General features: G+C 50.5%; 5 protein-coding genes across 5 annotated transcripts; 3 read left to right on the forward strand and 2 right to left on the reverse strand.

The window, feature by feature from the left end:
* Positions 1–117: 117 nt before the first annotated feature.
* CSUI_005562 (uncharacterized protein) lies at positions 118–626 on the forward strand. The gene has a single exon (XM_068065734.1). It carries the CDS (start codon positions 171–173, stop codon positions 591–593), a length of 423 nt encoding a protein of 140 aa, XP_067922295.1. The 5' UTR covers positions 118–170; the 3' UTR covers positions 594–626.
* A 3,944-nt stretch (positions 627–4,570) lies between these two features.
* On the reverse strand, positions 4,571–6,485 carry CSUI_005563 (uncharacterized protein). Its single transcript, XM_068065735.1, has 3 exons — positions 6,129–6,485; positions 4,993–5,996; positions 4,571–4,829 (listed from the first exon to the last, which is right to left on the reverse strand). The coding sequence occupies exons 1-3, from the start codon at positions 6,193–6,195 to the stop codon at positions 4,794–4,796; spliced, it is 1,107 nt and encodes a 368-aa protein (XP_067922296.1). The 5' UTR covers positions 6,196–6,485; the 3' UTR covers positions 4,571–4,793.
* A 296-nt stretch (positions 6,486–6,781) lies between these two features.
* CSUI_005564 (arabinogalactan protein) lies at positions 6,782–12,691 on the forward strand. The gene is made up of 7 exons (XM_068065736.1): positions 6,782–7,883; positions 8,739–8,932; positions 9,410–9,542; positions 10,020–10,088; positions 10,617–10,654; positions 11,310–11,391; positions 11,711–12,691. The coding sequence occupies exons 1-7, from the start codon at positions 7,844–7,846 to the stop codon at positions 12,235–12,237; spliced, it is 1,083 nt and encodes a 360-aa protein (XP_067922297.1). The 5' UTR covers positions 6,782–7,843; the 3' UTR covers positions 12,238–12,691.
* Positions 12,692–13,626: 935 nt separating this feature from the next.
* Positions 13,627–14,096, forward strand: CSUI_005565 (uncharacterized protein; the record flags this gene model as incomplete). Its single annotated transcript, XM_068065737.1, has 1 exon — positions 13,627–14,096. A coding segment is annotated over exon 1 (90 nt), but the record flags the coding sequence as incomplete, so codon positions are not given.
* Positions 14,097–14,304: 208 nt separating this feature from the next.
* On the reverse strand, positions 14,305–22,121 carry CSUI_005566 (glutamate 5-kinase domain-containing protein). The gene is made up of 7 exons (XM_068065738.1): positions 21,999–22,121; positions 20,743–20,915; positions 20,174–20,282; positions 19,152–19,317; positions 16,888–18,219; positions 16,270–16,419; positions 14,305–15,504 (listed from the first exon to the last, which is right to left on the reverse strand). The coding sequence occupies exons 1-7, from the start codon at positions 22,038–22,040 to the stop codon at positions 14,753–14,755; spliced, it is 2,724 nt and encodes a 907-aa protein (XP_067922299.1). The 5' UTR covers positions 22,041–22,121; the 3' UTR covers positions 14,305–14,752.
* Positions 22,122–23,197: the final 1,076 nt, after the last annotated feature.

Consider the following 23,197-nt stretch of genomic DNA (forward strand, 5'->3'; position numbering starts at 1 on the left):
TGGTCGCAAGTGATCGGGACCTACCTTTGCATGCACCCGTGCATGTCCCGTGCGAGTACGTCGCACAGATGCCGTAGGGAGGTCGCCAGACGGTCTACGTTGCAATTCTCGCAAGTTGCTAGAGCAGGCGCACACCTCGGTGTGACCGGCAATCGCTTCAAGCTGAAAAGATGATCTTTGAAACTGGCTGCACAACGCTTCTCCGGGTGGTATCGAAGTCCCGGGGCGGCTGGGGGGCCGGCGTGAGAATATACAGCTGCACCCGGAGCGAAGACATCATACAAAAGAATTCCCTTGATGGCCTGAATATGTCTGTTTTCAGGGGAGGGAGCCAGCATCAGATACAGAGGCCTCGCTCCTCTTCTCTGTCGTTCACCGAAATAAACCCTTCGACTGTATCTCGAAAACCCCGCGATTTCACGAAGGCTGTGATAACAGGGCTTGTACAAAAGCGGGTGGCGTCAGCGGAGTCGTTGAATTCTGGCACCAGCCCATGCAACCGGGTGCAAATGATGCTCTCCTGCGCCGTGTACGGTTCCGGTGTAGGACTGCGTGCGAACACAGGATTACATATGCAGCAGTGCCGATTCTGATTCGTGCTGTTTCCCCTGTCAAGAAATGTTGTGGAACTTTGATCGATGACCGGACCTTTCCGGGACGCTCGAAATTGTACGCCTGAGACGGGCCAGCTAACTGAAAAACGTATGTCGCACGCCCCTATTCGCGGGTAACCGCTAAACACCTCCGCACGGCGCTAGGACGCCTCTCGGTCAGGGCGGACGGCATCGAGATTCCTCGGGTGTTCCCGCGCGTAAGGAAGTTCCTCACAGGGAAGCCCAAGTGGGTACCCTCCGCGCTCTTGGTGCTTATTCTCAAGACCGTCAAATTCACTCCTAAGGGGGCTTTCAAGAAGGCTGGCAACAAAAAAAAAAGACGGGCATAAATCACCAAGTTTTGCAAGAGGGTGCTCTGGGAATCACTGTGCTCTACCACAGGGCACGCTGAGTCCAGAGAAGGCTCTAACGACAATCGAGGCAGCCTCAAGCTGACAGAAGGCAGGAAACACAACATTCATCCGTGTTGGAGAATCTCTGTCAGAGGAAGACAGAACACGGTATACCGTGCTGCGTTCGTCACAGGGCCGAAACCAGGCTGTTCACTTACTCTCGAGAAACCTTGACGCACATCAGAGCTCTCAGCGTTGCTGCATCCAAGCACCTCTGCAAGCAAATCTCCAGCCTTTCCTCGTCATACTAGTAACACCACACGGAGACGTCTGCAGACGATGGATGAAAACACTGAGAGACCCGCGGGCGGAAATGGCGCGGCGTTCACATCTCCTGAGATTGCAACGAGGTTCCGTTGTGACTCGCGGATATCCCCAAACAGCTTTTGCAGCTGCCTGAAGGGCGGCATACCCTTTATCCCCCAAGTGTCTCCAGACGTGCACCCCTCGCAAGCCGTGAAATTCGGTGACAGCACATTGTGGAGGCGAACCAGAGCTCAGAAGTCCTTCAGTCAGGAGCTGCAGGATAAGTTCATAAGAGTTAGCAGCGTCCGTGAGATGAACTGCCGTTCTTCCTTCAGCTTCACTTTCTCCTTTCAGCGGACAGGCAACAGCGTGCATCAGCCGGGTGAAGAGCAACTGTCGCAGCCTGTCAAGAGCAACACCATAACTCTCAGTTCATATGCATTAGTTGCAGGGGTATACTGCAAGCAGACGAGCTGTCGGACAGCTCGCAGCACGGATTTCGCCGCTGCAAGACTCGTGTAGTGTCCCACGCCGGCCAACCCTCCGGGCACCTCTTGACCCCAGCAATTTAAGGTTGAGGGTGGTAACGCAGTCCTCTTCATGACAAGGAGGAGGCATCTGGTCGCGCTCGTGAGTCAACGGACTCTTCAGGTGCGGCTACGTTATCCCAGAGCAGCTGCTGGGGTGAAACAGTCAAGGGTACGCAGATTCCTGTAGTTTTCTATTGACTTCCTGGTCGACAAGCTTGTGTGAGGGCATCATGCCTCGGCCAAAATTGATCGGTAATCAGTTTTGCAGGACATGGACACATCACGCCCTTTGTGGCTTAGGGCTACACAGTCACTCACCTGCTCATCACTGGGGCTTGTCGATCAACGGCCCACTGGATGAACTTTTTTTGACTGTTGAGTCTGCTCATAAGACAACTCCAATAGTCGCTTCAGCAGCCCCGCAGGTGTCCCTGAGTGAAGCAAACTCTCTAACTTTGAGTCTTCTCTGAAGCGCAGTCGTGACACACCGCCTTCCAAGACGTAGTCCCCGCCGTAGGAAGGTGCGTTCAGATCCCCGGACAAAATACTAGCAAAAGCAAACGGGTCTTTGGTCGCTGTCAAAATCTCTTTCATGCTAGCTCCGGGACGTCCTCACCAGACAGCGCGAAGCATTCCGATCCACACCTGTGACGGCTGAAGAAAAAAACGGCTTGAGTCACACGCTTCGTAGGCAGACAGAAATGGTGTGGCAGAAGTGTCGCTTCTTGTACAGACACTGTTCGCCAGTGGTCCGGCGCTGCGCCTTAGAAATAGCCTCTAATCTTGCACGCAGCGACTCGCTCAGGTTGTTGTGCTTGATGTCTGAGGGTGGACAGCCAGTGCTTTAACGTGTTCGCATGGGCGTGGCAGCGGAGCTAGCGTCGAAAGAGGAGGGGTTGTCGTGGCGATGAGCATGGCCTCCTTCATGTGGGTGAACCGGCCGCGCCCAGTATCAACAGTCAAGTGGAATAGCGATGTTCTGGCGCCCGTAGAAACCGGCAGGTGCCCTTTGTAAAGACTTTCAACTCCGCAGGGGCTGTCGAACCACAACTGCTTAGTCGCTCCTCCATAGCTTCCAGCTCGCCTGTGTGATCGAGAAAAAAAACACATCGACCGGCCAGAGCGCTGTCAACGGACAGTCACAGTGGCTGTGCGGGTTTTGTCTGACGCCACTCGTGTGACGGCCGGGTCAGACGACCACAACACCCCGTGTCGGATGATTGTTAGCTGGAGCTCCCATGATACAGAAGCACACAACTGTACTGTTGTTGAAATCCTCTAGAGAGCCTGGTAAAAGAGGTCTGTACTATCCTCTGCTTATGAGATCACTTGACGTGTCCCGGCCACTGCCACAGCGCGACAGCGTCCGGGCCCCCAGGCGGAAGCTCCCTTGTACTTCCCTTTGCTGCAAACAGTGTACTTGTCTGCTCTGGCGGTTACACACCAGCTTTGTCGCACGGTCCCCCCCAGTCGAAAAACGGAGACGAGAGGCTGGCGTGCTCTTGCCGATTGCTGTTGACCTGTGGTCTCTTGGGGTCTGCCTCCGAACTGGACACTGTGTGAGAAGTGGACTTTTACACCTACCGAGGGTGGCGGCAATGCAAGCGGCACCAGCCGCAAGCGTTGGCTCCTCAGAGCACTCTTCCAAAAGCTCTTCGACACGCAGGAGTTTAAAGACGGCTGCGAGGCTAGCATCGTCAATGATGGCGGCCCTGGCAGCCGCCGAAAGAACCTTAGAATTAGCAGTCATCCCGTGACAATTGCAGAAGCGCGAAGACTACGTTCCAGGAAGGCTTGGCCTCTCCTGAGGAAGGAAATGGAAAGCAGGATCATTCTTGCATGCCCGTCTGCTAGACAATGAGCACGGCAGCAGGCCACGGGCTTTTGCAAGGTCCAGTCTTTCGCTGAGGGTCGAGAGAAGGAGCTCCAAATCTGCTTTCAGCAGTGCTGCCACTATGGCCCCGAATGGCTACAGGGGTTGCCCGCTTTCGTCGAAGAAAGCAAAAGTCTTCTCTCACCTGAGAAGGTGCAGTGACGTTGAGGAGCTGCCCGGGCGCGGAAACCAGTGACTATCGTGTGCGGAAGTGCCAGTGGCAACAAGATTCCGATGTGCTTGCGTGTAGTGCTCGTTCCTTCCTCGGGTCCGGTAGCCGTTTCGAAAAACCGCAAGTTTTTGCCTTGGAATGTCGCGGGTTGGGAACCTCCCAGTTTCGGGACAAGAAGCCAAGGCAAGAGACACACCAGCGAAGTGAGTCAGGTGTAAGATAAGCCAAATCCACGACCGTGGCACCACGGTCTGAAGACCGCTCGGGCAGGCGACGGACTCCAAACCATGGCGCGTGTACTTTATTGCTCCTGCTGGGACACCTCATCAGCTTAGCAACAGAGGCTCGTACTCATGCTACTCAATGGTCGGGCCAAGGCGACCGCGGTTCCGAAAGCACCGCAGTTCTTCGAGAGGCCCTGTACCGGATATTCGGAGCGTAACCGGAGTCGGCTACCCATATAAGCTGGGGTTGCAAAGCAAAGCGTCGCCTTGTATGTGCGAGACATGGTGTGGCCGGTCTGCGCTAACCGGAAATTGCCTAGATGAGTGTCGTTCGTGGATGGCGCTGAACTCCAAGAATACCCTTTTGTTGCTCCTGTGTCTCCGGGACCACGGTAGGTAGCGGCAGGCAGCAAACATAAAGACTAGCCTACAGCAGCTGTCCGCTTTCCGGAGTGGCCGGTCCACTCTTAGGGTCTCGCCTTCACGACTGCGGCTCCTCCCCGTACAGAATTTTGAGCGGTCACATTTTGATTAGGGCCCTAGGAAGCTGCTTAGCTTCTTTTCTGCCCGATGACTGTTCATTTAAATGACAAAAATGAAGGAATCGTCGCCTGCCAACTTGGCAGAATCACGATACGTCACCTGAGCCGAGACGGCAACCACGCTTCCCGAGGGGAGTACTTCCGGGATTTCGACAAGAAACACTTTTTTATAGCTTTTCTCTTGGACTCCTTATATATGCTTACGACGAAGCCTCTGGGGAGGACTCGCCTGGTACCTGCGAAAGCATAGCAGTGTGGCGCGGAATAGTACGTTGCTAAAACTCTGAAAACGAGATAGCCACAGCTCCCGGCTCTTCTGCTCTGTCTTGACCTGACAAACTGTGTCAGCTGCACTCTGCAATCTCCTTAGATGGTTAGGAGGCGTTTGCTGCAGCTTACCTCAGATGACGCAAGAAAAGCCTCTCGCGATCCGGAGTTTGAATACGGAGAACCCGGTTGTTCCGGGGGCGTCGTCGGAAGTTGTCCTGTTTGGTCGAAGACCTTGAACATCACCATCTGCTGCGCGACGATGTGTTCCAACCAGTACACCACAAGCGTCTTCTGCAGAAGAGGCTTACTACTCGCCCTTTCGACAGCGGCTTTCATCTCCGCATTGAAACGTGTATACTGGACAGCCATGTTGTTCAAGGTATCGATCATTTTCTCTAACTCGTCGGGATCGGCTTCTTGTTGTCGGGCTTTGTCAACAAAAAACTGAATCAGAACCGCATTCAGGGCGGCCCCTTGAATGGCTTTTCTGACGAGATGCGCCACGTCTGACACATCTCCTACATCGCCTTCACTAGACACTGTTGGTGCGAACGTCCCGGTGATCTCTGGGTCATATTCCTCTTCACTAGGGAAAGCGGCCGAAACGTTTTCAGTCCGCAGAGCGGTGCCTGACAACTTCGACCCCTTTGCCTTCCCAGCTCCGCGACCCTTTCGTCTCTTCGCTAGTTTCTTCGTCTGACGGGTACCCTCTTCTTTGCCTTCGCTAGACACTTTTCTCGCGCGACCAAATTTTTCCTCCAGCGCGGACTTCTTGATCGTGGTGAGCCTGGAGTTCTTGTTCTTGCCCCGTCGAGCAAACTTACTAGTCTTCGCGCCGTGGACGCGCTTCCCGGTTCTGGGGCGAGGACGGTCCCGAGGCTCCTCTGCCTTTCCTCGATTGGAATCGTTATCAAAGAGCCAGTTCACAATGCTGCCATCAGCTTTACTTATCGCGCGGGGTACGTCGTCGAAAGTAGAATCTGTGAAGGCATTAGTATATTCCTGGACGGCTGCTGTGACCTCGGCCGAGGTGCTGGAGAGGTCGTTCGGCAAAGAGGCTAGCTCAGCTGAGTACGATGATCCGTCGTCCTTCCCCAGAGCAGGCAGTAACGGTTTGTTTGCGGCGGCTGCGCCTGAAAAGCAGAAGCCGGACAACAGCGCGGGTGTGAACTCGGGAACAAGACCTACCGCAGAGGCTCGGCTGTAACACATATCGGGTAGTTTATCAGCGGACCTCGAGTTGGACTGCTTTCCGTACAGCTTACCACGAATGAAACATTCTCCGGCAGCGACTGCAGCCGCAAATGCGTAGGCGAGTAGAACTGACACCATTGTTCCACTAAGAAACACCTTTCAAAACAGTCTAGAAAAGTTCTAGAAGAGAAAAAAGTAGGGACCTGGGAGGGCCAAACTCAAATACCTGCTTCAACACCTTGTCCAGTAGTACACCATTTACGGGCGACCATCCGTGTTTCATCAACCTGGGGTTAGTGAGCGTCCGACGCAGCACAGAACAGTTATGTTCTATGATGAGTGTGGACGGCAGTGCAAACCTGATTAGGAAAACTTTTGAGAAGAACCGATGGAGTTCGATTTGCGTCTTCCGTGATTCAGTGAGAGCCATGAGGGAAGGGAACTGAGTCTTAGTCTGCTCACCCCGTGACTACATCAACTGACACGGGCATCGGCTGGGAGACCGGCACCTGTACCACATGCCGTTCCGGGTCGTTCCAGGGGAACTCACGAAAGAGCGAAGAAGAAGCCCCGCCCTCCCCGTGAGTAGTGGCATTTCCGACGACGTGTCCAGTTGAAATCAGCAAGCTGCTTCAAGCGAAACTCCGGTACCTGTGCCACCGCGCCGGCACCGCCCGCGGTGGCTGCAGGAAGACGTTCTATGGCTGGCGGACGACAGGCGAAAGCTCGCTCAGACCAACTTAGCAGCGCAGCCCTCAGCCTTCTGTATGTGATTCTGGATCTATGGCTACTACGGACTAAGCACACTGGCGTACTTGGGTGTAGCGTCTGTTCAGGACCGTTGGAAGAGCGGCGTAACCCCCCGTGCTTCAAGCCACTGACGGAACCCTTGAGGGACACGTTGCATGGCGGGCACGCGCTGTTGTAGAGAGCGCCGAAGTGTACACACTTCCGTGTAATGTGTCTGTGCTTTAGAAGGCGCCGTGCTGACACGCCTCGATGACTACGCCTGTTACTCCCTTCTGACACTGCGGGCGCATGCGGTTCACAGATACCCATGTTGCATGCTGAACACCTTCACGTATCTTTTTTTTTTGCCAGAGTTCTCTGGACAGTCTCTATATTCCTCCGCCCCCTCCAGTCGTTCCCGTGAAGTCAGGACTGCGGAGCAGGGCCACTTTGGCGGGTCGAGTAACTGCGAGCGTGGAGGGACACTCTGCCGATTGGCTAGTCTCGTCAGGGTTGTGTCTGGTCCATTGGTCTTCAATCTTTGTCACTTTGTCACGCGGCCATACACTGCCAAAGTACGTGCTTCGGCGGCTCCCGTGCTTAATCGTTTAAGCTGCACCACGTCGCATGCTTCTTCTCAGCTGCCGAAACGGAGTCTCCACATACGATGCACGGGTATGCGTACTGCGCCTTCTCTCGTTTTTCTCCTGTGCCTCCCGGGCCTCTCCCTCATTCCGCTTCCCTCTTTTTTCTCTTTGGGTGTCCGGCGTGGTAAGTGGCACTGTCCTAATTGCGGCGGACCTATCTGCGGTGATGGGCTGCAGCCGCAAAGAGTGAACTTGCAGAACGGGCAGAGAATTGACGACTCGCTCCAACAGGGCCACCGCCAAGCCTGGGCTCCGAGCCTGCAGGAGCGCGGTCAGTGTTCTTTTCAGCTTCGTGCCGGGATCCAGGACAGCGGACTGAGGCGAGGATTCGAGAAAACTTCAGCTCTGCTCACTGCCCGCTGACCGACGGTCGACGGAAACCCACACACTTTCGTTTGGCACCGACAGCCATGGCGGTTAATCCAGTGTTGGCTCAGGACGCTTCCACAAGTGAGACTTGCGTTTGTTTTGCTTGCGAGCCGAAGGCAAGTTTTGCTTCAAAGACTCGCCCGGAGATGACACAGGGGGGCCTCTTCCTTGAAACTGAGTTGCCCGCGAGTCTTTTTTCCGTGAGCTGCACTGTTCGGTAAATACGACGATCAGGGCACTTATCCTGTTGCTGAATCGCTCCCACTTAGCAGCTACGCACGGCACTGAAGATAGGTCATGTTATTCGCATCTTCTCTAGCTTCAGTTTTCCTTCCGTATCTGAAACTGAGGAATTCAAGCTTCTTTACCTGACGCTGAAATGTAGCAGAATTAGGGGATACCGTGAATTGAGTTCTGTGTATATCCAGTCTTCGTGGCTGTCACGGCGTAGACGACCTACGGAGGGACGTATGTATGGGAATCGATTCTTTTTGCAGCGAGTTTCTCAGGCGACAGAATTCCCATCAACACTCACACGCTCGGGACTTTCTGCATTCTTTCCCTCTGAGGCTCTTGTGCTGATGCGCCCGATGTAGGTTGCACTCTTCGATCTTCCATTGTCATACCGAATGGAGCGTGAGATTTTCCTTGAGGCCCAGCACTGATCTTGCACCTCCCGCGTCTTACCCTGAGACACAAACAACAGCGTGTGTATGAAGACTGATCTAGCTGTTGTAAACGGCTGACCATTTCATGGAAAACCTAAAATTATCATGTTTGATTGACATTTAGCCGCTAATATACAATCATCCAAGATGTTTAACAAGGGGTCGCCTTCGCGTCTCTACGTTTGCGTGCTTCGCCGAAAAAAAGAGTCGATCCCAAGGGCTACGTCAGCCGTGATGTTTCTGTGTGTGTGTATGACATCCGTTCTAGAGGAGACCTTTCCGCTCCCTTTGCCTGGAGAAGTCTTTTTTCTCAAGCGCGGTCATATTGATTTCAAGTTGACAGGCCCAACGAACCTGAAGGCGTCAGGTGGCGAATTTTTCCTCAGCAGTCGCCGCATCGTTTTTGTGAGAAAAGGAGATGTCAGCAAGCATAAAGATTTCTCTTCGTTCGAGCTACCCTTGGTCAGTCATGCTCGCCTACTTCTATAGTTACCTCACGGCAAGGGACATGTCTCCTGAAGTCACCTCAAGTAACTTCCTGTGCAATTCTGTTGTCTCACTGAAGAACCGTGTCCGTTGGATCCATGCTGTTTTTCATATTGATCGTTTGTTGAGATTGCTTCAAGAACCGATACTAACAAAGCAGTCCTAGGCTTCTTTGTTCTCTTGTTTGGCGTTCTGGGGACATTTAGAACGTACCCTTCAAAGGTGAGAACTGTTGTGTAGAGATATTACTTTGGATCGGGATGTTGCTGTAGCTTCCGTACTCACTAGCTCGCAGAAGGTTTATAGATTTCTTTGATGCTTTCTCGATTTTGCATTACTGTGTGTCGACAAGTGCCGTAGAGTCGAAATGGCTTCAAGAAAAGATGTGAGTATCTTCATCTCCGTAGACTCCTGTTAAACCATGTTCTCTGTCTCGTGTGTGTCCTCTCTCAGCATCTGGTAACCGAGCCGAAGTTTGAGCAGCCTATATTCGGGGCGAATTACATGCGGGGCAAAGTCCAGCCGCTAGAGTCATCAGAAAACCCAATCAGCGGTACTTCCAAATGGAGCCTCACCTTCAATGCCGGTAATACTTGGAAAGGTCTCTATGGGGTGCCTAAGCCGGGAGGCGTCGTTTTTGCTAGCAACTCCGAGGTTGTTTCCACGCATGAGTGAGTTGTTGGTTTCACTCGGTAGTGCATGCTCGAAGCTTGTTTTTCTCAAGAGTTCATATGCTGTTCTCGGGGTGCGTTTTTCCACACGCTCCTGGATGATGCATTGACGCATAGGAGATGTCGGTTTGGGCTCGTCCCTGTCCCGTTACTGGGCCATCTTGCCGTTCTTTTCGAGGCACGGTACTTCACTTCATACTGCATGTGTATGCGTGTCTTCATCGGTTAGCTGACTGATGATGCGAAGGAGTTTCTTCTTATCGTATCTGCTCCTTGGGTGGAGACATCTACGTACAAAGGGGAAAGGACAGAATATCCAGTTTTTGCGATGAAGAATGTTAGCAAGTGTTGATCTTCGTATACTGCTGAATGCTTTGATCTCTTGCCGACAGGAGGCTGCGGGACATTTCTGAATGTCTTCTACAAGCTCTGGCAGTATGCAGTGAAACACCAGCCCCCGAGTAAGTGACCTCAGTACCATGTATTGCAAAGCTGCTCCTGACAATCTCAGCACACGGGTACCTACCCTTGTACCAGTAGATCTCAACGTGTATTTCGTGTATGTATCCAGACCTAGCCTAACATCAGGGTAGTCCAGATGTCTCGTGAAAATATCACTTGTGGTTTTGTACTGCATCGATGGGTCTGCCTATGAGATGTCTTCTCGTCTACACAGGGTTGCTTTGCTCCTTTCTTTCTTCTCTACATCTTACCTTTCGGAAAATCGTCTTGTCTCTCCGTGGTACTTTCTTAGCCCTCATTCGCAGATACTTTTTTTCTTATGCGGCGATAACGACAATAAATCGGAGTAGTTATGCCCCCTCGTTCAGTTACGGGGGATTTTCAGCGTCCTGGCTAGTATGATGTTCACAGGATTGTTAGGGTTGACAAGTCTCTGCGTGAGAGATAATGTGAGGTATCCTCTCCAATCCTTCGCTCCTCTATGCTCGTGTCTATCACTTTTCTCTTGGATTTCCTTCTACCCCTAGGTCCTGATCTGGTGCAGCAGCTTCATCTAGGCGCAAGTGTGAGTGAATCCCGGCAATCACTGCGATGTAGCAAACTGCTGTGTCTTGTCTGAGTTGTCGGCAGTAAACTGACATTCAATTCCACAGTCCGAATTATGGTGTGATGCCGAACGTCACGCTCTGATAGTCCTTTTCTTGCACTATATCACTAGCATGTTGTTGGGTCCGGGAACTCCGTTGGGTTCGTATGTTCTTGAGTGACGTTCATGTAGGAGAGACGTTTCTGCTTTAAGTGTATTACCAAGCCATTGCTGAACACTAACGTGAGATAGCAACTCTCATCGACGCTGCACTGGGGGACGTACGATGATTCGATCGGCTTTTGGGTTGAAAGAGATCTTTCATCTACTGTCACTGGTCGTCTGACTTTCACGGCAGGTTATTCCATCTGATTTCCTGTCAGGAGGTTTATAGATATATTTGCAAAGCTCGTTTCTGAAGCGGAGGATAAACGCTAGAACTTCTTCAGAAAAAAGCCGCCCTTGTACAGCGACAACCTGGGCATCCTTATACACATCAGACTTGAGCTAGCTATGCTGACCAGGATCAAGTTCTCCACTTCGCGATGAGACGTTGTTCCTACGCGAATTGTAGCAAGCAGGGTCAAGATCATGTGGCTTACTTTTGCGCTGAATAACGCGTTTTGTGGTATAGGCTGCCTTTGTGGACCCGAACGATCCATCAACAATCTACGTCACACAGCCGGTCCCTGCAAGCCCTCCTCCAGCACCAGCGGGTAAGCTACGCATGCAGTGCGCGTTGGACGCCTCTCGCCCGTCTCTCTGATCGGGGACAGTGCTCCTATTTTTCTCGGTACAGATACAAGCACATGCCGAATGTCGCCGCCATGAACAGATTCTACCGCATTTTCTATTGTACCTTGTTATGGTCAACGGTATCTTTGCGTTTATTCATTACCTGTGTTCCGTCTTGGGCCTGGAGGCGCCTTAACCTCTGAGAAGCCCGGCCGCGTGGAATTCGGCTCTCGGTAGTATAGTCGTATCACTCTGTGGTATGTGGACTGTTTGTCCTGTTGCGTGGACATCTGTCTGCAGCTCCGACAGGCATTCCAGCTGCCTACCAACAAGCACCCCCTCCAGGAGCGTACCCCCCTCTCGGCGGCGGATATGCTCCGCCTCCTCAAGGAGCTTATCCTCCTCCTCAAGGAGCTTATCCTCCTCCTCAAGGAGCTTATCCTTCTCAAGGGGCTTACCCTCCCCCCCAAGGGGCTTACCCTCCCCCCCAAGGGGCTTATCCTCCGCAACCATTCTACTACCCTCCTCCTGGTGCGCCGTATCCGCCGCCCCAGCCCGGGAGTCCTTCACCACCACAGCAAGGGGGAGTCCAGTATCCTCCTCCTTCAGGTGGTCAGTCTCAGGGTCAATCTGGCCAACAGCCGCAGGGTCAATCTGGGCAACAGCCTCAGCAACAACCATATCCTCCTCAAGCAGCGGGATACCCCCCCGCTGGGGCTTATCCGTATCCTCCCCCAGCAGGAGCTTATCCGGCGTACCCGCCTCCCATGCAGGCCCCCCGTTCTGAGCAAGCACAGGGTTCGACGCCTCAGCAGGGGTCCAGTTAGTCGGCGGAGCCAAGAACTGAAGGGGCACGGCACTGGGGGGGCAGCCTGTCCGTTTGCGTGAGTAGTCTCTCAGAGAATGTTTTTTCGGAGCGAAGGCAGTGGAAGGGTTGCAAGCGTTGCTGGTCTTTCTTACTCACTTTTCTTTAGCTGCGAAGTCACGTTCCCGCCTCTCCTGCGGCGGAACCTGCCTAGGACTTCATGGCACACGGGCAGACGGAGGGTGAATTTCTGTCTAGCGTGGCAGAGAGGTGTGCGGCGGAGCCTGCTACTGTCTTTCTCTTTGTGTACCGCATCAGGACGATAAAAAATGAGGCAACAGAGCGTGAGCAGGCCTGGCAGCTCGTTCCTCTCTTACAAGAGAAAAACAGGTTGTGGCTTTGTCTGTTTATGGGCCATAACATCCCGATCGAACCAGGGGGAAGCGTTCGTTTTTCCGGACATTACTGGAGATGCTACTCTATTTGGTTATCGGCGTACACCCGGTGCGCACGGCCTAATGGTAGGCGTAGTGACGTTGGCTCACCGTGACTTGTGACCTTCAGCCGAACGACGCCTCCGAACTCTTGCAAACCGGGTTGCCCGGACTAGCAGCCTGAGTTTTACAGCTTCCAGCATGCTCTCTCTCGGAGCTCCGGACCCGCATTTGACTGGGCACCGAGACAGCGTAAAGTACACATCGGACAGACTTCTTCGGTCAGTCCGAGGTAAACTGCTTTTTCAGCGGACCTCCTGTTTTTCTTTATCTGTTTTGCGGAGACAGGATGGCAGCATGAGGCTTCTGGAGGAAAACGGAAGCGGAAACAAGGGATTGACTCCCGGAGGCCAGGAGATTGTCTGCTAATGACCTGATACCCATTGAGGATGAATGATAAGGCTAGAAGCCAGACGTGAACATTGTAGGCAAGGCGAGGACGGCAATTTGAAGAGAGCAGCTGTATCGCGTGATACGTAAAACACACCAGAAAAAGTGATTGTCGTTTTCTGAGCGCTGTGTCGAAGACTTCAGAGATCTGCCCATTAGATGCCAGCTTCGGGACTGAGATGCGCTGACACCACGAGGTACTACTTCCGCGAACGATACACCCAGGGCATGCCAGTATCGAATCACGTAACGAGGACGGGCCCAAAGAAGAAAAGTATGAAGCCTGGTGGAGCGGGTACCTCTTAGTTTCTCCGCTTAAAAAGCATCGGCAAGCCGTTACAACGGAAGAGCGTCTCACATAGCTTGCTAGTCAGAGAACACTCGCACTCCGGGAAGCTGCTAGAGTGCCCGTGAATGTGCTCCCTACACCCAGAAGCTCGGTCGGGCCGCGCAGTCAGCAGACGGGTCCTCTCTGGGCCGAATCGCTGTTTTTTCAGCACTCCTCAAGCCCTGTCTCAACTGTACAAGTGAGAGTGTTGATTGAAAAGGGTGACACTTCTGGTATTCTATCCGGACAACGGACTCTTCCCTAAGGTTTGGTCGGGCTGTTATGGCCCCTAGGCTCATACTGGGACAACCTGTTTTTCTCTCATTGGACCATGCACCGTAGAGTTGGCCGGAGTCGTGAAGACGCTAACATGTTTTCTGCCCCACTCGTTACCCTGTCAACCGAGTAACAGCATAAAACAGTGACCCGCTAGCTAGCCTAGAAGCCACTGCTGCGCGACAGTCTAAACTGCGTTTCTGTGGTCTCACCAGGTGTCTTCCTCGTAGTTGAACGCGGTGGACGGATGGTCCACTTCTGTGATCATTGGTCTCCACGTGGCCTACAATCTACACTGGACAATGCAAGGTTGCATGTATAGACAGGCGTCTTACTCCTGTTGTCTCCGACGCCGCATCCCCCTGTCCCGAACCTCGAACAGTACAACTGCATCAAGTGACTTACTATTTCAGTCGTAACCTCTGCTGGATTGAGAACGTGCTACACAGCACGCCCCGACGCCTTGACTGCGCACTCCAGGCTACGGAGAAAAATGGTAGTCATTGCCTGGATGTTGCCCAAAGCAGGGGCGAAAAATCACAAGTGAAACCCTCTTAGATCCGCGTGGAGGGGCTGTAAACTAGAATAAATTTCAACATCTGTCTTCTCGGAGCCCTCACGAAGGGAAAAAGAAACAACGAAAATCCCGCTCGGCGCATGCATAAACCGCCAACTTTATCCCGGTGCAAAAATTCTCACCTAGAGATTCCAAAGTTCTCGTCAAACAATACGAGTCAGCCCCTGACATGAGCGAACCGTCCTCGCTTCATGCTTTCACATGCCACCATGTGAATCCAATTCACCGGTGAAGGAGACTATACTCCTTCACACGAGAACAGATCAATCTTCCAAGAATGGTACCACTCATTCCTCCACATCTAGCAGGGAGACTACGAATCGGAGAGCAAAGGTTTACTCCCACTCATTCTGAGAGGCTGATGCTTCAAATAAGAAGACGAAGAGATTTTTGACTAGTTTAGAGCGTCTAACCATCATCTTGAAACACACATGAAGGCAAGAAGAAAAAAAAGAATGAATTGAATCTTCCCTCATTGAGGTTTTCTGATGCCCAAACAAAAATTCCGAAGTTCCTCATAACCGTTCATGAATGTGAAGACAATATGCTGACGGTGGGCAACCTCCTCATCGACAGGATATCCAAGAAGCGACCTGAACTCTGAGCTCTTTTTCCCCTTAATCACTTTGAGCTCTTCACTGCTGAAGTTTGTAATACACCTGGCGATTTCTAGACTTTCTAAAGGACATGATTCACAGCACCCTGCCGCACTACTCGACGACCCTGCACAAACCTGCAACGCTACGCCGCCCGTTGGACATCTTCGCCGAGGAGAATGATGAGGATGTCCTTGGGTAAAAGAACCAGCTGAAGTCTGACGAGAATATGATGGAGCTGGCGAACAAGACACTGGGGGAGACGGGGAACTGCATGGAGAAGAACTACACATGGAAGTTGCACCGGCCGTTCCGCCACCCACTCCACCTCTTCGGTTGCCTTCTTCGATATTATCTTTGGGGCTGCTGTTAGCTGGAGAACTAACTGGCCGTGATCCATCTTCCTCTCCTCTTCCTGTCTTCAACGAATCGGAGATAGCAACTTCAATCTCTCCTAACGTCACACCACGATCCGTATGATTACTTTGAAGAAGAGGCTTCTTATCATCCGAGGTCTCTCCACTGATCTTTCCGCACGTCCCTCGCTTCGTATGTGGTCGAGAGAAATGATTGATATAGATAGCTACACACTCGCTTGATGCGAACGAACCACTCACATGTCGTACACCTGCAAAGAAACGGAAGGCTGACACGTTGGACAAGTCACCCCAGTCTAACCAGGAGAACCAACCTAAAGAACTCACCAATGACGCTCGAACTTAACTACGTTTGCCTCAAACTCCTGGTAACTTTGGGTGCCAGCGAGATATAGAAGAACTGTCTTAAACCCGCATACTACGCGAGTATGCCTCAGGAGAAAAAAAAACTCCTTTCTTCTTCCTTAATGGTAGGATAAACTCTGTCGACCTACGGCGATCGCACGAAAAGAGACGCTTTTCTTAGCTCATTTCATTATCCCTTACCATTACTCCCACGAGAAACCCACCTCTCTCTAAATACAAAAGAAACGAGGCTACTTGCTCTTATTGCACATGGAACATGCATGATATGTTGACGCTAGAACGTGTAGCTGAGGTAAGCCGAGTACCCTTGTCCAGATATTCCGTGCACGCACTTCACATGACCATCATTCCCACTGCACTCCCGCATAGACACATGGGCATAGACGCACTGAAAACACCTTCTCTTCTACTACTCGCGATAACCACCTTAGTGATAGGCCTACATTCAGAAAGGACCTAAACATGACCATCAGTAAAGAAAGAAACAGTGGGTATCTATCCCGAAGAAGATCTCGGTCTAAAGAAATACAAATCGATTCTAGTATAGCACCCTTCCGCCTCTTATCTTCCTTGCTGAAAGACTCTGTCAAATCCTCCAGTGTGAAGAAAAAGGACACACACACAAACACACTAGAGACGAAAGAACCGACCTGCAGCGAAGAGAGATTTCTTCTGTTGGACAAGAGCTTGAACAGCCCCTGGATCTACGAAGATCTTTCCCCGTACAGGCATCGACAGAATCCATCCACGAGTATCTCCTTTACGATGGAGACGACGATCTTTAGCTAGGAAAATGGTCCCTGTACAAGGAAAACAAAGAAGAATGTGACGAGATAGAAGGTGACCGGAGACACAATCTCTTGCTCATCACCACCAGTCACAGCCGTATGTGTCTCCTTTCGCCCCTCAAGCCCCCCCGCTGAAAGGAAGACACACGTCCTACTTGTTCTCCCAGCTTCAGAAAAATCGAGGGAGGCGAGGTCTTCTTATCTAAATGAACCTGTATATAAACCTCCTTGCCGACAACACAATGAATTTCTTTCTCCCAAATCATGGAAATCTTATTTCATAGCACGAAAAGAAATCTTCCACCCGAAGAAGAATCGAAGCCACCCCCCGAGTTGTACGACATCCACTATGACTTGCGAAGGTCTATCTAAAAAAGAAACAGGAGGGATCTCCATGGTAGGTAGGACTACGAAGTCACACCCAGATACGGACACCTCTTGCTTACTAGCTAGCTGCCTAGCAAGATGTCTCACCCCTACCTAGGAAAGGCATTTCGTCAAGCTTTGAACAGACGGTAAGAGACGAGAAAGGCTGCTGTTGAGGAGACCGGACATTTGAGACTCCCGAGGGAGTGACTGAAGATTGGGCTTCTTGGCCATTGAAATCTCCTTCTACTCCTGTCGCATCACTTTTACGATAAAGCGTTTCATTATCAAGCACCGAGGTCTCATCCTTCTCACGCCTCTCTGATCCTTCTCCTTTTCCATTGCATGTTTTTATCGGTCCTTCATCATGACGCGACATCCTTTGGTCTCTTGGTTCTCCTTCTTCTCTTGTCTTCGGAAGTCCTTCTTGTTCTCCTTGTTCTCCCCCGGCTCTCTCCTTCACGAAATGCACAAGAGGGGAAGGACATTCACTTCCTTGACTCGCTTCCTCTCCTCCTACCGAATGACGACGATTCTCACACAAAGGCAATGAAGAAGCCCCAAAGAGACTCTCTGACTTTCTCTCATCCTCATCGTCCTCGTCTTGCCATCCTCCTCCGTATATACCTCCATCGATCGACGAACAAACGCTACTTCTTCGCCTTGTGAGATAGCTCCCTTCTTCTCCTTCTCCTTTCACTCCTTCTATAGACGAAGAAACACTACTTCGGCGTCTGGTGTAATAGCTCCCTTCTTCTCTTTCTCCTTTCTCTCCTTCTACAGAGACAGCGCAACTCACTCCATCACATGAAGACGGTAGCCTGGAAGAAGTCGAAGAAGAAGATGGCGGCAAAGAAAGTGAAGGTAAACCCGTCAACAGCCTTGCTTCTTCTCCTTCTTCTGGTTCGCCTGGATTTCTCCTATGATGATCGCTGTCTTCAACACCACCACTCTGACCCGTTGGCTTCTTACCTTCCTTGTTTCTCGTTATCTCTTCATGAGAGAGGGAATCCTTTCTTTTCCGATGCTCATCATAATCATCTGCAGGAGACTTTTGAGAAGTAGGACTAGACAAGGGAAGACCACTCTGTTTGCTTCCCCCGTCTTTTCCCCCCCTCCGTGAGGTCATGCCGAGGACGCTTCGAGGAGGAGGTATACGTGGAAATAGACGGCCTCCAACATGACGTCCTTCAGTTCCGCATCCACCATGATCTTCTTGTTCTTCCTCATCTACTTCATAGCTTCTTTCAGCATACTGAAGTATATCTAAAATCCTTTCGGGATGCTGTCCATTCGATATGGCTACATGAACTCCTACATTGGTCGCGATCTTACTCGCGACAACCTTCGTGTACATACCCCCGGTGCCCCAAGCCCCACAGTCTCCATCTGACAGGAACGCATAGACATCCGTCAGACGATCTACAAAAGCGACAGGCCGAGCATCTGAAAAAAGCATCACAGAAAGACAGAAACACTCGATATGGCGCGGGACAAAAAGAATGAATCTGCTCGACGAGATGAACGTAGCCAACGGGAGACCCATGATGTGGAGGTGCTACTTGTGGTGTACAGACACATAGACCACCCGAAGTCTTGATAGTATATACTGCTGGTCATACATTCCATCCTTCTGCAGTGATCGATAGACACTCGCTCTGTCTGTAGTATACCTCCACCAGACACGAGAGTCAGCGCATACAACGAAGGAAAACTGCTTGTCGCAGAAACACAGGACAGACTTCGCCTGTCCTAGGGGAACTGTCTCTGCGCACCACCGAATTCTCATACCTCAGACCTGATTGCGTCTTTCTACAGCAGAACTGCATATGGAACTCGGTAGAGCAAAGATATAAGATAAAGAGGAGAATGACATCAAAACTATGATGACCAGTCTTTAGACTGTTCGGCAATACACTGTCCGTCCAAGTCATCTAGATATGTGACTATACAAGGACATACACACGCAACGCGGAGACTACATATAGCTATCCTCTATCCATCTCCCCTCATTTAACACTCCGTCCTTGAACTTAGGCATGGGCAAACGCTTGGCTTTACACGTTTGTATACTTCATCGGGAACGACATGCGACTGTAGTGTGATAGCGCTTCTCTAAGAGCACCTTGTTGTCTTCACGAGAGCCACGATCGCGACGGCTAGAACGGTACTGAGAGGGAGGCATGTATTCATATGCGAGCAGACACAATTCTCTTAGCTCCTCTTCTTCTTTATGCACAACTCTAGAGTTTTTTTTCTCTTCTTTCCTCAATTCACTCGCGACCTAAAGAACGGCATATCGAGAGAAGCTTAAGAAATACACAGGGTCCGACAGTGAAGAAAGCAGCAGCTTGACAATTCCCTTTTCACAAACATACCCCGATGTTTGTGCGGGTTTTTATCGAAGAGACAATCGACATCGGTTAAGATGAAAAGCCAGTGGGCATCTACAGCTACAGCTATATGAGCTGCTAGAGTATCATTGTCGCCGAAGCGAAGCTCCTCAGTAGCTAAGCTGTCGTTCTCATTGATGATGGGAATCACCTGGGCATCAAAAAGACAGGGGGGGGGGGGTGTAAAAACCGATAAGAAAGAAGAAACAAACGCCTTTATGAAGATGCGCTGGAGACACAGCATGCTTTCTAAGCTTTTAACAGGATGAATCTATCTGCTTCTGAAGAGCAGAGAAGCATGAAGCTTCTCAGGCGGTACGAGAGGGCGCTCATGCCCGCAGGTTCACAGCTCCCAAGACAAACCGAAAGCGTTCTGCTCTATTCTTTCTTTTCTGTTCTATGTCGGGATTGCATACGTCCACACTCTGTATGATTTACCAGGCAATGAACACGAACTATACACACACACAATTTTGACCTTGAGGGATATACATGTGAAGACATGTGTATATCGTCTACGGTACCGAAGATCAATATAGACGAAGAAAAAACACGAAAAGGAGAACAGAAGTCCCTTTCACTCTTCTCGCCCTCCTTCCCAACATGCAGACATCGGGAATCTACATTCTACCGGGGTGAGAGGTCCGCAAGAACTACCTCCTGACACCCGGGCTCTCTTTAGCGTTGAGGGTTCACAGAACCAAAGAGGCGATTTGACATGTAAGACTGAAAGAAAACTTCAATGCATATTCGATGAGAGCTGAGGCAGAGACATCGAAAGTGTGAGATGGGAAACAATGGAAAGAAAGAGAATCCGCGTCCATACACAGGTATACAGCATACACCTTAAGGTGTACATACACCCGTAATGACAGGTGACGCCCGAAGATATTGCCTGCCTGAAGAGGAGGATATCCGACCTACTATGGCTATCACTCTTAACCTCCATGAGTATCGTTAAACAGTAGAAGACGGAGCGGAGCTCTCACCTAGAATGTTTTTCTTACCTCAAGGGAGAGAAGAGCACGAAGGGCAGACCGGAAATTCTGATAGGACTTGGGATGTAGCAAGTCATGCCGAGACAACAGCAGCTGTGCGACCTTTTCCTCCCTAATGCTATTGAAGAAAACGCAAGCATTCACGATACAGCCACACTGAAGAACAACAGACGACCCTTTCTGAACACAAACGTATACGTATATACACGTACATACACGTGCTCTATATACATACAGCACATATTCATGAAGAGAGAAAGAGGGAGACTGCAAGACAACTAGAAGAAACGCAATCTATACATGCTTACATTACAAGACCGAACATGACAAAAAAACCTTGTCTGAAGGATGACGACGAGATGGAGAGGAAAACCACATCGGTGAGATTTCCTCGTGTCTCTGGAGTTGAAAAGGCGTGAACGGGTGATGTATCTCTCGGACACAGTGTATGTGTTCTACGGGTCAACGACCTGCAAGTGTACATACAGCCATCCGCCACGGTCAGTATATTTATAAGACGAATGGTGCCTCATTCGTTTTTTTCACGAATACAGCAGAGGATGGACCACAGAACGAACCTGAAGAGATCCTCGTAGAGACGCATAAGACGGCATTGGCCTACAGCAGCGAGGGCCTGCTTCGTATTGAGCCTCTCAGGTCTCTCCTTCAGCCTCAGACTGACACATCCAACTCCTACTGCTCCGCTTGAAACAACGACGACTACATGCCCTTCAGCTCGTAATTTACACACCTGCCGAGGTACAGACATCATACACTCCACCAACCCGAAAGCATCACGATATGCCCTTCCTTGAGAGCTTCCCAAATTCTCAGCAGATGCTCGTCCATCGAGAACAGTCATCGAGAAGCACGAAGAATGTCTACAGAGCTTGATATATGCACGTGATAGCCGTCGGACTGAAGCGGTATGTACGTGGTATCTGATGGAAGAGATGATACTAAGTGTACCTACACCGGAGAAAAAAGTCGACACGAACAAGGAAACGGATGGAGAGAATGTTTGCTACACGGCCCGAGATGAAAATTGAAGAAAGAACATCGAGAAGTGATCTCGGCTTCTTCTGGGCTGTCACTACCCCCTGAAAGAAGCTGAAGGAACAAACCAGATAAACATTGTCTCTGCTCGAAGGTATCTATCACGTATGTATACCTCTCTAACAGAACCTCTCCCTGGCGTACTTGCACGTTTGCTATGAATCAGCACGGCTAATATTGCTTGGGACCCTCGAAAACAGAGAAGGATAAACATGGCAACCGCGCACTGCTGCATATAAATACCTGTGTGGATCTACACATGTGTATGCCATTTAGAAAATTAGAGGTGAAGTAGGCGAGGACATAGACGAACGAAAGTCACCCCAAGTCTCAAAGTGACAACGTCCCTTCCCCTCATACGAATAGGGCATAAGAAGAGACCCTATGTATGGGTCAATCGGACTTTCTCCAGAGAAGACATCTACGTATACAAAAGATGCAGGTCCACACGTACTTTTCATGTGCTGATGTTTATATAGACCTCTTGGAAGTCCACTTCTGATCGTAAATACGTAAAGTTTGTGTACTGATGGATACTGTGGATATGTACTGTGACCATGTATGTGCATGTCGTTGCAGATATGTATTCTGAATACGCGTAAATAGATAGTGGTCGTGTAGAGACGCAGTTGTGAGAACCCTGACGGCTGTGAATATACACTTTCTGTTGTATGCATGCATGTAGGACTATGTATGTATGAATATGTATGAATATGTATGTATGTATGAATATGTATGTATGTCTTGTGAATATGGTGTTGATGATGATGAAGATTACCGTATCGACAAATCTGCCTAGATTAGATAGATTGACATTCATGCGTCCATCTTTTGTGCAGGTCAAGAGAGTGCTTGTCCCGATCTTCACCACAATAAGAAGCGACCCCCCTGGCACTCCTCCTCGTTTACTATAACTTAATGTTGGAGAAGACATAGCGTCTGATGTCTGAGGGAGCGGAGATCCAAGTGAAGAAGGACTTTTACAAGCGGCGGTCAAAGTCTTTCCGGTACTGTGATTAGCGTGAGTGAAGTGACCTCCGCCTTCTTCACGAGAGTCCTCTCCTCTCTTCTCGCTCTCTCCTTTATTATTCACTCTTGTCGTCTCTCGACCCGATGTATGGCTATTATGATGACTGCTACCATGCACTGGTTTCTGTCCATCTATCTCCATCACATCTCTCTTCTCTTCACCTGAACTTCTTTCAGTTGGTGCTTTCATTGACCGACTCGGAGCTTCTCCTTTACTTTGTTCTCTCCTATTTTCCTGTCTCTCACTTGCTCTCTTGTCTTCGGGTCGGTCCCCCTCGAAGTCTCTCCCCCCCCTGTCTCCTTGTCTCATCTCCCCCCTTTTTGCCTCCGTTGTCCGTCCACTGCTGTCTCCTCCCTGGTCTCTAGAACTTTCATCTCTATCCCCTGCCGCAGGACACCCCGGACTAGTATGCACTTGAAGCCCGACAGCCGCCATATTTGTTTAGAGAAGAAAATGAAGTGACACGGAACTTCGTCACTGCATTGAGAGTTCCCACTCGTTCTGGTGTGAACAACAAAGAAGCGAAAAAGGTTTCTAGACGGATACGAGATACAGATGATGAGAAAGATCGCTTTCGCAGTAATGCTTGAAGAAGAGATCAAGAGGCGGAATCCCAGGAACGGTTGAAACCGTTCTTATAGATAGAAATATCTACATATATATGTAGAGAGAGGTACAGATGCAAAGCCGAAGATATACGGAGCCTGTATCTCATGGTAGCTCTGATTCGACAGGTGTAGACACATTAGCAAACGAACTTCTGTGAAGGTATGGAACTCACGAGAATCAAATGGGATAGGGAAAAGAAAACTAACAGGGGATAGAAATATGGTACTCCACAGAAGACAGTAAGGGAGGGTGCAAACCCATCACTTCAACTGTATGTACACATCCCCCTATGCCGATGCATACACTGCACGGCGTAGATACGTGAAGGAGAAAAAGTA

Source organism: Cystoisospora suis (genome assembly GCF_002600585.1).
Source record: "Cystoisospora suis strain Wien I chromosome Unknown contig_2677, whole genome shotgun sequence".
Classification (NCBI taxonomy): domain Eukaryota; phylum Apicomplexa; class Conoidasida; order Eucoccidiorida; family Sarcocystidae; genus Cystoisospora; species Cystoisospora suis.

Excerpts from the sequence above, each read along its gene's own strand:
- CSUI_005562 (XM_068065734.1), top strand. The coding sequence starts at position 171 with ATGATCTTTGAAACTGGCTGCACAACGCTTCTCCGGGTGGTATCGAAG.
- CSUI_005563 (XM_068065735.1), bottom strand. The coding sequence starts at position 6,195 with ATGGTGTCAGTTCTACTCGCCTACGCATTTGCGGCTGCAGTCGCTGCC. Across the intron at positions 5,997-6,128 it reads CGGAGAATGTTTCATTCGTG|GCGCAGCCGCCGCAAACAAA; the intron begins GTAAGCTGTACG and ends TCTGCTTTTCAG. Across the intron at positions 4,830-4,992 it reads CTTTTCTTGCGTCATCTGAG|GTACCAGGCGAGTCCTCCCC; the intron begins GTAAGCTGCAGC and ends ATGCTTTCGCAG.
- CSUI_005564 (XM_068065736.1), top strand. The coding sequence starts at position 7,844 with ATGGCGGTTAATCCAGTGTTGGCTCAGGACGCTTCCACAA. Across the intron at positions 10,089-10,616 it reads AGTGAAACACCAGCCCCCGA|GTCCTGATCTGGTGCAGCAG; the intron begins GTAAGTGACCTC and ends TTCTACCCCTAG. Across the intron at positions 10,655-11,309 it reads AGCTTCATCTAGGCGCAAGT|GCTGCCTTTGTGGACCCGAA; the intron begins GTGAGTGAATCC and ends TTTGTGGTATAG.
- CSUI_005566 (XM_068065738.1), bottom strand. The coding sequence starts at position 22,040 with ATGAATGTCAATCTATCTAATCTAGGCAGATTTGTCGATACG. Across the intron at positions 19,318-20,173 it reads GTGCTCTTCTCTCCCTTGAG|GTGATTCCCATCATCAATGA; the intron begins GTAAGAAAAACA and ends TTTGATGCCCAG. Across the intron at positions 15,505-16,269 it reads GAAATCTCTCTTCGCTGCAG|GTGTACGACATGTGAGTGGT; the intron begins GTCGGTTCTTTC and ends GTTTCTTTGCAG.